The sequence below is a fragment of the Montipora capricornis genome, chromosome 2 (assembly GCF_036669925.1).
Source record: "Montipora capricornis isolate CH-2021 chromosome 2, ASM3666992v2, whole genome shotgun sequence".
Taxonomy (NCBI): Eukaryota; Metazoa; Cnidaria; class Anthozoa; order Scleractinia; family Acroporidae; genus Montipora; species Montipora capricornis.
Window position 1 is genome coordinate 63,846,778 of NC_090884.1, and position 15,189 is coordinate 63,861,966.

Here is a 15,189-nt window from a genome sequence, read left to right on the forward strand (position 1 = left end):
CGTCCTATACATTTATCTGTAGGAGATAAAACCCTTGAGCGTGTTCACTCTATTAAATTATTCAGCATAGTGCGGCAGCCCTCTTCAATTCTCTGCCATCTGATGTTCAATGTTGTGATGATTTTAAATCTTAAGTAAGCAAACATTATGTATTCTAAGGGAGCGCTGCCGGAATAGGCGGCATGATTTCTTGCCGAGTTTAGATAATGTATGTATATATTGTATGATTACATTTTACCGTTTATTACTTAGTTTTTTACAAATTTTCGATTAAGATTTATGTTAATTTCCTCATTTTACTTTTATATCAGGCGAAAGAGCTATATCATGGATGTACTGATATAAAACCGTTATTATTATTATGATTATTATTATTATTATTATTATGTTATTATTATTATTATTATTAATTAGATGGTGAAAATTATCGCGTGCGATCTTCTTTTCCTAATACAGTCCAAGTGTACAATAAAATGTCTAGAACTAACGGTTGGTATTCGAATCTAACCTTAAAAACAATGCAGTACGCAAAAAAGAAATGTTACATAAACGTGGTCAAAGACATGAGAATTAACTACAGATGTGTTAGAAGTTGTAAACCTTTCCATGAGCTCCCTTGGTGTTTTCTCCAACGAATGCTCTACGTTCTTAGAAATGATGAATGACATTGGCATTGACGAAAACGCAACAACACTATATGATCAAAAAAATGATAAAGTCTAGCCCATTAGAGCAAACATATTTTATATTCTGTCGTAGAAATAAGACTTGGGATAGCCTAGACTTATAAAACACGTTTTTGCAGGCGGGCAGATGAATTTTGTACAATGTTGCCAGTCTTTTAATTTGCGATTGCTGTAGGCCAGATAAAAGCCATATTTACAATGACCCAACTTCGACGAAATAAAAGCTTGAATCAGTACTGATCAGACTGACGGTACGAAAGGAACTTTCTAAATTTTAGCCATGTTACGAAGGTGGAAAAATGCAGTTTTACAGATATTATTAATCGCTTTTACATCCATAGAAAGCACTCTATCAAGCCCAAACACCGATGTTCTTGGCAGATTTGCTAGCTTTAATAATATCGGCTCCGATCAGGATTGAATCTAGTTGGAGGTGGAGGACGGTGGCGAGCAGTCAGGACAATGAAGGAGCTCCGTCTTATCCCCATTGATTCTTAAGCTTGTTCACAACCATACCATTTTTGGACACATTAAATGCACCCTTCAATTAATGATTTGGACTGTAAAGCATCTGCAGGTTTTCCCTGACATGTATAAATGCGTGTCATCGGCATAGAAATGAGAAACCCCATACCGTGACGCTTGATGGCATTTGCAATCGGGGCCGTGGTACATGCATGGAAATACAAAATCGGTCCCAACAACAGATCCCTGTGGGACACCACAGGCCAGCTTGTGCTTAGATGAACAATCATTCGCCTCTGACGTATTGGAACCGATTTGAGAGTTATGAACGCCATATTCTGTCCTTAGATACAGTTAGGGCAATCATATCAAGACGAAATTTGGCCAGGGTATTAAGTACCTATCGTAGATTTCTCACATTATGTTTTCCTCTCCAAATAATGTTACCATGGCAACGATATTAGGCATTTCTTTGAGCCTTAAAATCAACATATGTTGTCCTTTTTGAAGAAACGGGACGGTGAAATTTTCCCATTCAGCGTTACCAGATAATGTTAGAAATACTCTCTAAAATATTTAAAATTCAACAAAATCTGTAGGTCAGTTTTTCAGAAAAATAAGTTTTTTTGAATTGTGTCTCTAATTTTTTTTTTCACCTACAGAATTTTTTTAAATTTGAAAGACAAAACGGTTTAAATTAATCTAAGCTAACATGCAAAAAATGAAAAAATTCACCGTCCAGAAGCAGAGATATAAACGAGTAAAGTTGCAAAATCAGGAAAAATTAGGGGGTTACAAGATCAGCATTACGCATGCGTCACCCGCTCATTCGAGTCCGCGCGCGAGTGGAGCTACAGGTCAACACAAACGGATTTAAGTGACTATTAAACCGTTTAAGTAGAATTTTCGTAGTTTTCGTGAATAGACTGAAAATTTCAAGCAGATTTTTATCCTCGAACAGTGAGGCGTGAAGCTACTACCTTCTCGGTTGCTTTGGACACAAAGCGCAGGTTTGAATAGGTCTGTAGTTCTGCTAGATTTCATGGTCTAATGAGTCTTGCTTGACTAATGAGTAATGAGTCTAGCTTTGTACCATGGTGTCACGCAGGTGACAATTTGGGAATTCTAAATGCTGCAGTATTTTAGAAACGAAAGACGTCATGGAACTGGATACTTGAAAAAAGATTACTTTTAGGTCGTCTTCAACCTCCTATAGATAAAAATTCAAACACCTCTGGATTTGGATTGTGATTTGATGACGTCATTGCGAAAACCATCTTTCCTGCCAACCTCGACAACAAGGGAGGAGAAGAAGAGAGAGCCTGGGTTCGAGATTGCTTTACTTCCCGTCTAGTCTCGCCTGTTAGGTATATTTGGGTCAAATTATGTAGATATAACCACGCAAAGTAACCATGGACTACGCATGTCCAACTCTGCCGTCACACTAGTCACGCACGGCGAGGAGGTGCAACGATAATGGCGTAACTAGCAGGGTCACCTCGCAGCTCTTACAACGTCTCACCGATTGGAGACCACCCTTGAGGTTTAACAAAAGAACAAATAACAGAAACAATGACCCTAGGCCTAAAACAAAAGCGCCATTGTTTCTGTACCCTAGGCCTAAAACAAAAGGGCCATTGTTTCTGTTATTTGTACTTTAGTTAAACCTCAAGGGTGGGCTCCAAACAGGTGAGACCTGGTAGGAGCTGCGAAGCTACCGAACTAGCAACCGACTTTGAGGAGACTGCAAACGAATGATATATGAAATGAATATTGAACTGCGGATATGAAATCAAGTACAGCTACTATCCTCGCACTTATGACGCAATTTTAGAAATTGCATAGAGAAGCCTGAAAAATTCAGGACTTCAACGGCGTTTAAACCCATAACCTCTGCGATGCCGGTGCCATGCTCTACCAACTAAGCTATGAAGCCTTACAGTTTGGAGCAGGTCAGTTTGTGAGGCTCATGTGTTCCCTTGAGAGGACTAAATGAACAAAATGAAGATATCTGAAGGCGGGCTATAGAAAAAAAGACCAATGATCATCGCACTTAACCAGGCAATTTTCTATCTCGTCTTAAGTTTGTAGAATGCAATGGTAAACATGGTCAAACATATGCCCATAATTTGGGTATACGACAACCATATTGCTCTATAAACGTTTTTTTATTAAAATAACCGTGTACTTTGGACAAGGAATAAAGAGTCTTTTCCTATCTCGTGGTTTTCTTTATGTTAGGCTCCTTGTCCGTGTAGGAAACCGCGTCTTAAGTTTGTACAATGCCATGGTTAATATATGCGCATAATTTGGGTATACGGTAACCATGTTGCTCTATTAACTTTTTTGTTAACCCTAACCCGAACCCTAACCCTTGTACTCTGGACAAGGAATATAGAGCCTCTTCCCATCACGTATTTATTTTTACAATAGCTTCCTTGTCCATGAAGGAAACCGACGGTCTTAAGTTTGTAGAATGGTATGGTTAATTTGGTGGTATACGATAACCACGCTGCTATATTAACTTTTTTATCAAATAAATAACTGCGTAATAGGACATGCAACGAAGAGCTTCTTCGCATCTCGTACATTTATTTTTTATTATGTTTACTCTCATCTGAATCCATTTCGTACGGAATCTATATTTCGTGCGTATTTGTCATTTCGGGAAGTTGTTTAAATGGGTAAGACTTGGTTTGTTTGAAAACGTTCGCAGCAATTTCAACTTGCCGCGATTAGCGCAGGAAAATTTCTGACCCTAGTCGGTAATCGTAAAAAGCTGGACGGTTCAGGGGCGCGCAATTAGCCAATCAGATTCAAACATTTAAGTTTCCGGTTTGCTGGGATGCAAAAAAGCTCTATCTCGGTCAGTAATTTCTTTCCATCTTGTTCATTCGTGCACGCGGGTGTGCTACTCGTGGAGCAAACTGTACTAGGTTTGCGTCCATAATTTGAAAAGTTCGATAATAGCAAGAAAAATTACAAGAAACAGTGTGAGCTTTGGAAAAGCTCTCTTAACAGAACGTGTTTTGTACAGTAGGCTGAAAACGGCTTTAAGGTCATAAAAACACTCGGCTGATACTATTGGACAGATTCTTGGATTTTGGCAAGAAACACTAACGACATACAATTTCATTCTACCATGAAATATGGAACCAAACACTTCCTGCTTTGGCTGTAGCCAAAGTCTTTGTTCGTGGCGGCCGACCAAAGGACTCCAGGGACGAGAATGGACTACAAGTTTGTAACACGAAACCTGCGCAGGCTTAGTTAATATGAAAGTGAAAGAAAGTTTTCGAAGCTGCTCTTTTAACATGTTTCTTAATATGGTCGTTCCAACTAAAGTTAGTATTTATTAAAACTCTAAGTATTTTTGTACAATGTAGTGCCTTGCTAAGCTTGTTGCTCCATTACAGCCCGAGGCCCGGTCTTAAAGGATCGCGGACCAAGTTAAAAAAAAAAAGATAGTTTCTGTAATTGCTTGAATAAGCGACCCGGAACTTATTTCATTTTTCACGCCTAAAGTGAGGCGCTTATTCGAGGGCACGCGCTTAGTTTGAGGGCAGCGCTTATTTGAGGACGGCGCTTCTTTACAAATCATGGACGCCACACAAATATTTCTGTACGGAGATTAACAGAAACTTATCATATGGCCGTACGGCGCACGCGCGCTCTCATTGAAAAAATATTGGGAAAATGCCCATATGAGGGCAGTACGCATTAGCACGAGCAGGGCCGCAAAAAGCCGTACGGCCTACTAGGAACACGTACTGCTCCGTGCGATTCAACTTTATGGGTTTTCGTCGCTTTTTAGGGCCAAATATTTTCCCGTCTGGCCCTCCCACTCCGTCAATAAGTACATAGTCTTTTGATAGTCACCATTTGACTCTTACGGCATTTTACTCAATGGACGAGCAGAGAAATACAATCAACTGAAGAATATCGGTTTTCACGCAAAGAAATTCCGAAGCTGTGTTAGAGTTACTTTCTAGTGCTTCTTTAATTTGACGAAATTCCTCGAATAAGCACCGCATTGGGTCCGCGGCGCTTATTCGCGGCTGAAACTTATCTGCTTTTTAATTTTTGTTCCAAATGCGGCGGTTATTCGAGGGCGGCGCTTGTTCGAGTAAATACTGTACTTCGCTTCTTTTATCGCATTTTAGGTGCAAAAATGTACTCTGTACTTGGTCAACAGTTGCTTGAGCCTTGCTCTGAAGTGCGTTAGCCATGAATTGTGATTCCGAAGTTTCATCATTCAAAGTACTTCTACAACTGTTAGAGGTGAAGAAATTGACAAGTCGAAGACAAACCAGCAAGGAAAATCGTAACCCAAATTATGGACATATGATATGTTAACCGTCGCATGGAACAAACCTAATACAGTAACGAAACTACACGAAAAAGTGGGCTACGATAAAACAAATCCACGAGATGGCAAGAGTATATATTCCTACTTTTTGTACAAATTACTTAGTGTTTTAAATAAAAAGTGTTAGTATAGCATCATGGTTATCGTATGCCTAAATTGTAGGCACATGTTAACCATGGCATTTTATAACTTAAGACGGTTGCCCTACATGGAGAAGGAGGCTAATATAAAAAAAAAAACCACGAGATGGGAAGAGGCTCTTTATTCCTTGTCCAAAGTACACGGTGATTTTAATAAAAAACGTGAATAGAGCAACATGATTATCGTATACCCAAATTATGGGCATATGTTAACCATAGCATTCTAGAAACTTAACTGAGACAGTTTTCTTCATCATCATGTAACTGCCATGGAGAAATGGGCTAATAGAAAACAAATCCACGAGATGGGAAGAAGCTCTTTATTCCTCGTCCAAATTACACGGCTATTTTAATAAAAAAAAAGTTAATAGAGCAACATTGTTATCGTGTACCCAAATCATGGGCATATCAACCGTGGCATTCTACAAAATTAAGAATGGGCATATGTTAACCATGGCACACAATGGGAAGAAGCTTTTTATTCCTCGTGCAAATTACACGGTGATTTTAATTTTAATTTTAAAACGTTAATAGTGCAACACGGTTATTGTATACCCAAATTATGGGCACATCTTAACCATGGCATTCTACAAAGTCAAGGTGGTTTGCTGCACCGTGACGTGGGCTAATATATAACAAATTCACGAGATAGAAAATTGTCTAGTAAAGTGCGAAGATCATTTCCAGTCTCATTTCGTATATAGCCCGACTTTAAATTTCTACATTTCTTTCATTCATTCCTTTCACGAGAACACATGACCCTAACAAATTGACCTGCTCCCAACTTTAAGGCTTCATAGCTTAGTTGGTAGAGCATTGCACCTTCTCTACGCAATTTCTAAAATTGCGAGGATCCAGACGAGGATCATAGCTCACTTGATTTCATGATATCCGCAGTTTAATATATGATTCATTTCAAAAATCATATCGTTCGTTGATCATTCATCATTGGAACATTTAAAACCACAAATTACCAGCTTCTAACATCAGTGTCTTCAGAGTTCAATTCAGAGTTAGAGCGTCGCAGTGGCATACTGCGAGGTCACGGGTTCAAACCTGTTGAAGTCCTGGATTTTTGAGGCTTCTTTAAGCAATTGCTAAAATTGTGTTCATAACTGAGAGGATCATAGCCTCACCTGATTTTCTATGCTCACCGCAGTTCAATATATGATTCATTTCATGTATCATTTTGCTCGTAGTCTCTTTAAAGTTGGGTGCTACAATAGCTCCGCCATGATTCGCATATATTCCGAGCAGTGCACTTCCTCACCGGGCGTGAGTGGACATGCGTAGTCCATGGTTACTTTGCGTGGTTATATCTACATAATTTGTCCCAAATAATACTACACCTACTACAGCTACTACAGGAAACTACAGCTACACGGACTACAGCTACTACACGTACTACAGCTACTACACGTACTACAGCTACTACACGTTCTACGGCTACTACACCTATTACAGTTACTACACGTACTACAGCTACTACAGCTACTACACCTGCTACAGCTGCTACACGTACTAAAACAACTACACGCACTACAGGTACCACAGCTACTGCAGGTACTACACCTATTACAGGTAATACACCTGCTACAGCTACTACATCTACTACAGCAGCTACACTTACTACAACTACTACAGCTACTACAGGTACTACACTTACTACATCTACCACACGTACTACAGCTACTATACCTACTACACTTACTACTGCTACTATACGTACTACAGCTACTACACCTACTACCATCTGTAGCTACTTCACGTACTGCGGCTACTACATGTACTCCGGCTACTACATGTACTATATGATGGGTGGACAACTATGTGATGGCTTGACATGAAGTACCTCCCGCCAAAACGGAAAATGGAGGCAAGGTGTTTGAAATACTGAAAAGTTATCGAGTCATCTTTCAACTTTTCTGTGACTTCAACTGAAAACTTCCTGTTTTATGTAAGTTAAAGTGAAGCTTTGAAACTTCAAAATGTGGTAAGCAATGTGAAGCAATGAATGCTCTGGAGGCCACAAGTGGCAACTTTTCTGCTGGGCTTAAACATGAAAGTGAAACTAAAAGTGAATTGGGGAAACAATTTGAACACGGACATCGGACAGAGGCTGAGGAAGCATTCCAAGGTCCGAAATTTGATCCCCCAGTTTACCGTCGAAGATACGCTGCCGTTTGTGAGCTTGTAAAGAAACACCAAGCGAAAAAGGTATCCGGAGAGGGAAGATATCTGTTTGCAAACTTAACTGGTTAGAGTGTAGTGTGAAGTGCTGGTTTTTCTACCCCCATATGAACCATTAGCCCTACTAATGGAAATGGGCCCACACAAGGACAGAGAAAAACTCTGATCAGGGTGGGAATTGAACCCACGACCTTCGGGCTAGATCACCACTGAGCTACAAACATTGCTTTAATTTGTTAATATTCAAATTTACCAACCACAGGAGCTAAAGACCTTTTGTCGCGACAACCAATGAGGCTTTGGTTGGCACATTAATGACAATCGGTGACATCAACGATATCTTCCCTATATTGAAGATACAGTGGTATGCATCCTGTAGTAGATGCAGTGTACAGTATCTTTATTTTTTCCTTGTGGGAATTTTTGACTGTTGAAGTTACCGACTACAGCTTACCTGTCACACTGGGTACTTATTAGCTGGGACATACCAACTCTCAGGGTCTTAAAATATTCCTGCATTTTGTTATTTCAGCAGCAATTTATGATAAGACGAAGAAAGAAGTGATCCTTGCACTTATCTAATCATTAAATTTTTAAGCTCTAATTGCTTAAATACAGGCAAAAATTAACGATAAAAACCGATGTTTCGGTGTCTTCATGACGCCATTGTCAAGGAGAAATAAAAATTACAAAGTTTGCGGCGAGGTGTAACAAGAAATTAGCATACAGTGTTTGAAGCTAATTATATAAATAATTTTGCGCGAATTGAATCGCTTTGCACGTTCAGAGTGGGTTTTAGGTCTCTGATGAAAAGCATTTCATTCACCAAACAATCGAACTTATTTCTACACTTTTTCAGAAATGCTAAAACACCTCAGTAGGTCTTTTGGGACTTTGCTGAACTGAACCGTCGGTTTTGATCGTTACTTTTTGCCTGGCTTTGCATTACCAAATCTTTTTTGATAAGAATTGCTTAAATGGTTAAGATATTAGTCTCTTACAGACACCTGAAAAATTTAGGTGGCCTGAATGGGATTCGAACCCATGACCTCTGTGATGTCAGGGTAATGCTCTACCAACTGAGCCATGAAGCCACTCAGTTGAAAGCAGGTCAGTTTGTTGGGTTCAATTGCTACAACTGTGATTAGGACTTGACAAATGAAATGAAGTGTATATTTTTGAAGCACGGGGGTATAAATGAAAGAGAGAAGTGATCTTTTTGCCTAATCTAAACAATTAAAGCAATTGTCTTTTACAGACACCTTGAAAATTCAGATGGCTTGAACGGGATTCAAACCCATGACCTCTGGGATGTCTGTGTAAATCTAATGCTCTTATTACCAACTGAGCTGTATGAAGCCACTACCGTTGTTTAGATTAAGATAAGTGCGAGGATCACTGATCTCTTTCATCTATATAAATTATGACCCTAACTAACTATTGCTTAACAATCCACTTTTATCTTCAAAAGGGTAGTGTTCACAGAGTTTTTTATTTGAAAGAATAGGGTTAGTAACGAAACTGTTAACTAATCTACCAGACCTCCATTCATCCTTGAAGTTGCTCCCATTTATGAGTAAAATCATCTGCAATTTAATATGTCAGAGTAGAGTGACTCACTCTCAGGACTAAAAGGGTTAAAGGAGACAAAGTCTTTGACTGGTCACCAAGATGTTGTTAACCCGTTCATCCCTGAAGCAGCCCCATTGGCAAGTAAAATCGCCTGCTGTTAGAGCAAAATACAGTGTAGTATTACTTTTAGGAGAGAAAGGGTTAAAAATCCACTAAGGATCTTCGAAGAATAGGGTTCTGAGTTTTCTTATTTTAAAGAAATTCATGTGGTTGGTGCGAGACCAGTAGGGAGCGTTAAGCACACAAAACAATAGATTTAATTAGCAAAAACAATAGTTTTGCATGCCCTGCACGTGTATTTTACATTTTGATATATTTTTTTGCGGTTCTCGTCTTGACAACGACTTGAAATGATCAAATTTCGGGTCATGTACATGGAGGACTAAAGCACCTCACAATGAATTTTCTCTCTAATTTTCCACACTGTGATGATTCACCAATTTTATTCTTGGGATGTGGGCTCACATTTTCCATGCCGAGGGATGTGGAGTAATCGCAAAATTATCACAGTAACAGGAAATAATATTTTTAGACAGCATTCTCGTAGCCGTCATCGTACATTGCTTAAGGTCTCTGTTATCTAATATAACAAACCTTTCCTTTGTGAAAGGAACAACAACATTAAATTATTTTAAATTTATTCATTTTTTTATCGTTGTGGTCACCCAGTTGGAACAGGAGGTCATTGCTGTGGTCACCAACTGGAACAGGAGCTGGTTATTGAAAATACTCACTTGTTAGTTAATAATACGTAATACTGAATTCGTGAATTAAATGTTTACAATTGTATATTTGAAGTGCAGGTAATAGAAGAAAGGGGTAATTTCAGCAATTGTCTGTTATCTACCGGTAATTAGACATCTGAAAGTTCAGCTGGCTTCAGCGGGATTCGAACTCATGACAGTCTGCAATGCCTGTGCAGCACTTCACCAACCAAGGATTACTTCGGCCTTTCAATAATTATTCATAATAATCTTTTTAAACCATTATCGTCTTCAGGTACTTGACTTTGGGTGCGCTGAGGCAAAACTCGTGAAAGTTTTAATAAGTCAAGAGCAGTTGACTCACTTGGAAGAGGTGGTGGGTGTGGATATTGATAGGGAACTTTTAGAGAGGAATGAATTCCGTATAAAACCTCTGATATCAGATTATCTGAGACCACGCAGTCATCCGTTCAAAGTCTCCTTGTATCAAGGTATTTACTGAGCTTTTTGCACACTTGAGAACAACATCGAGAATATGATATTATTTCCACAAATGATTGATAGAATTATGAAATTATTCAGATAATTAATTTGCAGAAAATGAAATGCATGAGTTGAAGGTCATCACAGTTAAACAGTGTTCGAGCTTGAGCCCAATTTGGGAGATCGTCATGACCCCCTGTGAGGCTGAACTTGTAGTGTTACAACCCTACCCAGTGATTTTTTGCATCATGGTGAGTCATTTATGTTTTTCTTTCCCCGAATAAAAGGATTTGTAATCAGGAGTCTGTAAAATTTATTTGCGATGTAGTTTGAAGTTATTGTCACACTTTTATTATCAAGAGAAGTTACTTTGCAGTTTGAGCATAACAACTAGTAACTTTAAAGCAGTTTTGAAAAATGCCTGAAAAATATCCAGTCAGGCTAGATGTAGAATGGGGCTGGCATGGATTTGAGGCCTGTTCAAGCCTGGGTAACTTTTCAGGCCTTCTTCACAAATGCTGAAGTTGCTGCTTAACTGCGATGCTCTTCAACTAATGTACATGTAATATTCCTTGAAACTTGCTCACAATATTGCTGTGGACAAACGTTCAAACAATATTGCTTGAATTCCTCCTGAATTATGTCTCAATATACAAAACATGTAGCAAAACACTGAAACTGTTGCACAGAAGCTTATGGCAACCTTACATGTATAAGTCTTATGTTTTAAAACATGATAATGAAAGTAAAGTCAGATTTATTGCTACTTTTCATTAATTTTAAAATCAAAGGCAGAGTTGTGTTTAGAAAACTAATAATGCAAAGACTTTTCAAAAATCAATCAAGTGCAAAGAAGGTTGTTTTGTCTAAAACTAACTAATGATGACTCCGCCAACTGGTCAGTATCTGCATAATTTACATGTATCTCTCAGGAAACATTTGGGTTACATAATGTTGTGGTTTACGGTAATTTTTCAAAATTTTATTGAATGAGTTCAAAAGGTACCATCAGTCAAGGTGCTTTTATGGTTTTAGTTTAAATCAGATAAAACTAATTCCTTTGAAGTTATGTTCATGATAAAGAAATAATGCAGTCATTGACAAGATAAAATCACTGGTAAATTATGGACTTAAGCAGATGAACTACCTGTTTTAAATAGACAGTAGTTGACAATTTTTGTAAAATGCTGTTTCCAAGTAAGATCATAGGATTAATTAATACATGCTAATTTTTTATATAGAATTATATGATTTTTCAAGCCATAATTTTCCTCCCTTAGATACAGCAAACACGTGGTTGAAGACTTGGCGTTTTAAACTATTATAGCTTTTTATGGTCTCAATATTATTAGAACATGTAAAAGGCTAAAATGTAAAACATTACAAGTTTAAAATAGCTAGTTTAATTAAAAGTGGGAAGATAGAATTACAAGGTTCTGGTGGCCACTTTCAAAGATTTTGGTGTAGTTATTTTTCTTTTTGTATTTTGTTGTTTTAGGTTCAGTCGCTGAAGCAGATGAGAGATTTGTTGATTTTGATGTGATTGCTCTCATTGAGCTGTATGTTATCATTTACAATGTATAATTCTTTACATGACCCATTTTCCTTTGTCCCTATACTGGCTCATTGTGTCAATCAAACACCTCTTACAGTATTTACTATTAGCAATTGTCTGAATTGATGGGAGTGGGATGGACTGACATCCATTGTAGTAATTGTTCCTGTTTTGTTTTGGTGGTACAGCTTTGTTGGAAGTAGTTGGTTGTATAGCTCAAAGGTGCCCACGATAGTATGCGTGGGGGCAAGCCTCCTTTAAAACCAATTATTTGCCAGGTCTTCATCCGCCTACCAAGAACTTCTCTTGCCAGTGCTGGTCTCGTATCGCCTGTTCTCTCTTACTCTGTTCTTTCTTCCGCCATTCGTAGGCCTTCCCGACTGCCTACCTTGATCATCTCTCCTACCTCCTTGTAAATCTCTGGGTCAGGGTGTGTGACCTCTAGACTTAATGCCCATCTTGGCTGCATATTTCGTTGCATTCTTTTTGAGAGGTTTGTGTTCCCTTTTGAACACAATTCTCTTCAAACATTCAAACCATGGACATAGTATCATCTTGGTTCGAGAAGAGCTTGACAGCGACCTTCACTTTAGTGACCTTGTACTCAGACTCAACAGACCTCAGGCCTCTACCTCCAAATGTTCTGGGGAGGTAAAGAAGCTCCGTAGAAGCTGATAGATGGCTGCCACTGCTTTCTTTGATTACCTTCCTTGTTTCTCTATCCAGTTGCTGTAATTCGGAAAGAGGCCATGTTTGCGTCGGCATAGTGTACGCCAGGATTGGTACTGGTTAGAAGCAATCACTTATGGGGATAATCTAACTGTCAAGTGGTCCACATAACAGATAGCCTTTGAAGATATACTTTAGATGCTCCATACAGCACCAGCTCATCTTCCTGCTTTGTGTTCTCAACCACTACTAAGCACTCTCCTTCTTTTAGGGCCTTTATAACGTGAGTGTCCCTTACTGTGTCACCTTGATCACTGCTTAGTAAACTGCACTTGACATAAACTACAGAGCATTTTTTCTCATTCCATACTAGCCCGATATCTTCCATGGCTCTTTTGGTTGCCTTCATCATTCTATCTAGCTTGCTCTGTGAAGATGAGAAGATTTTCAAGTCATCAATATAGAGCAAGTGCATAATCTTGCCCACAACAGGTCTTAACATCCTGTACCCCTCCTGTCGGAAGCTTTCAACGTCCACACTATACAGTGTACGGTTGATACAAAGCATGGAAAGCCTCAGGCTCAGGGCGTGAGCTTGGGGTAGCCCTTTATTATTAAAGTGGATGATGTCGGAAGTCTTGCAACCTTCCTTGGTCATTGCTGTAAATCATTTATTCCAACTCTTACATAACCTACCAACCGTTTCACACATCCATGCTGGGAGTTTATGTAGCCTCATCATCTCAACCAACCACTGGTGGCTGACAGAATCGAATGCCTTTCACACAACGATCCAAGCCATGCTCGTATTTCTCTTTGCACTCCGACTATGTCAGTAGACCATAATTCTTATCTATCAGGTTACCCATAGTCCGACTGCATTTTGTCCTGGCACCTCACTGCTCACTCTCTAGTAACCTGTGTTTGTCCAAGTGCAAATCCATAGGGCGTAGCAAACGCGATGTAAACCACTTATACTGGGTGTTAAGGCATGTAATTGGTCTCTGATTCTCGCTGGAGAACATACCTGGTTTCGAAATCAGGGTTGTTTTTTCCTCAGGGAACCACTCTGGATAATCCCTTTCTCCGCGAGCAATAACTTCAAAGCTAGTCGCAATCCCTTTGTGATGACATTCGGCCTTTTTCCACCAAAAGTTTGCCATTCGGTCTGAGCCTGGCGCACTCCAGTTTTGCTTTTTCTTGATCATGTTTGCACACTGCTCTTCGCTTAACTCAAAACTCTCCTTAGACTCCCCTTCCTTGACAGCTTCCAACCAGCCCGGATTTGTATTTGGGGCAGCTGATCTCTCTTCCCATAGAGCCTTCCAGAAACTACTCGCCTCAGTGATGTTTTCAAACGAAAGGGCGTCTTTGTTTTCCCTTGATCCTCCAGGAACTTTATATCCTCGGATTGGTGTTTTCTGGGTCTTCTTTTATCATTTCCGTAAAACTTGCATAGACACTTTCTGGGTCTGCTTGCATGAGACTATTCAGCGACTTAGACTTGTCTTGCTTTTGTTTCTGATAGAAAACTCTTTTTGCATTCTAAGGTAAGCCTTTTTGTTCTCTACCAGTTTGACGGGAGGTGCGACAGAAAGTTTTCCACATTCTTTCTCCAGAACTGTTCTTCTTCCCTTCCTTCTTTATCTTTACTTCCCTACAAGCAGAGGTCTCTTTTCTTTGTCCGTTCGCTGGACTAATGAATACGGGAAAACAGACCTCTGCCATGAGTTGAAACTGCGCGGCAGTTACTAAGAGACCAAATCAAAATGTGATACTTCATGTTGTGTGGGCTCATTTAACAACAGCAGAATTATCGTGTAGCAGTGCACTGCATGTAGATGCAGCGGGCTCAAGTCACAGTCAGCAAACATGTCATGGGTTCCGAGACTGCAATTGAGATCTCGATCCTTTCTTATTTTCTTTGCTTTCAAAACAAATGCGTCCTTAGGCTTTTGACTAGATGTTTTTCTACTTGGCCAGTCATTTGCTATGCCTGATTTCTTCCATCCTTTATAACCCAGAAAGGCGACAACAACCGAATAGAGAATGCGGTTGACTAGCCATAGATATGCAAAGGGACTGTTAATTGGAATGTTCCGCTTTATGTCTAAGAATTTCATTTATTTAACAGCTGCGTTAATGTTGAAGATGTCAGCACTTGTTAGCTTTTGTTTAACCGTAGTATCGACATTGCGCGTGAAATCACCAGTCGTTGGGACCATGGATGCAAAAATTGGTGTCGCACCCATCTACCTGTTGTGGCTTTCAGGCGCTCCCCTAACCTTGGAGACCT

The 15,189-nt window shown here is 39.3% G+C and overlaps 2 protein-coding genes across 2 annotated transcripts in view; one reads left to right on the top strand and one right to left on the bottom strand.

Moving 5' to 3' along the window:
* The window catches only part of LOC138031147 (uncharacterized), a 317,245-nt gene that overhangs the window by 280,150 nt on the left and 21,906 nt on the right, over positions 1-15,189 (bottom strand). The gene's annotated exons all lie outside the window — the stretch shown is intronic.
* Positions 7,532-12,212, top strand: LOC138037630 (uncharacterized). Its single transcript, XM_068883531.1, has 4 exons — positions 7,532-7,877; positions 10,482-10,677; positions 10,784-10,920; positions 12,168-12,212. The coding sequence occupies exons 1-4, from the start codon at positions 7,671-7,673 to the stop codon at positions 12,210-12,212; spliced, it is 585 nt and encodes a 194-aa protein (XP_068739632.1). The 5' UTR covers positions 7,532-7,670.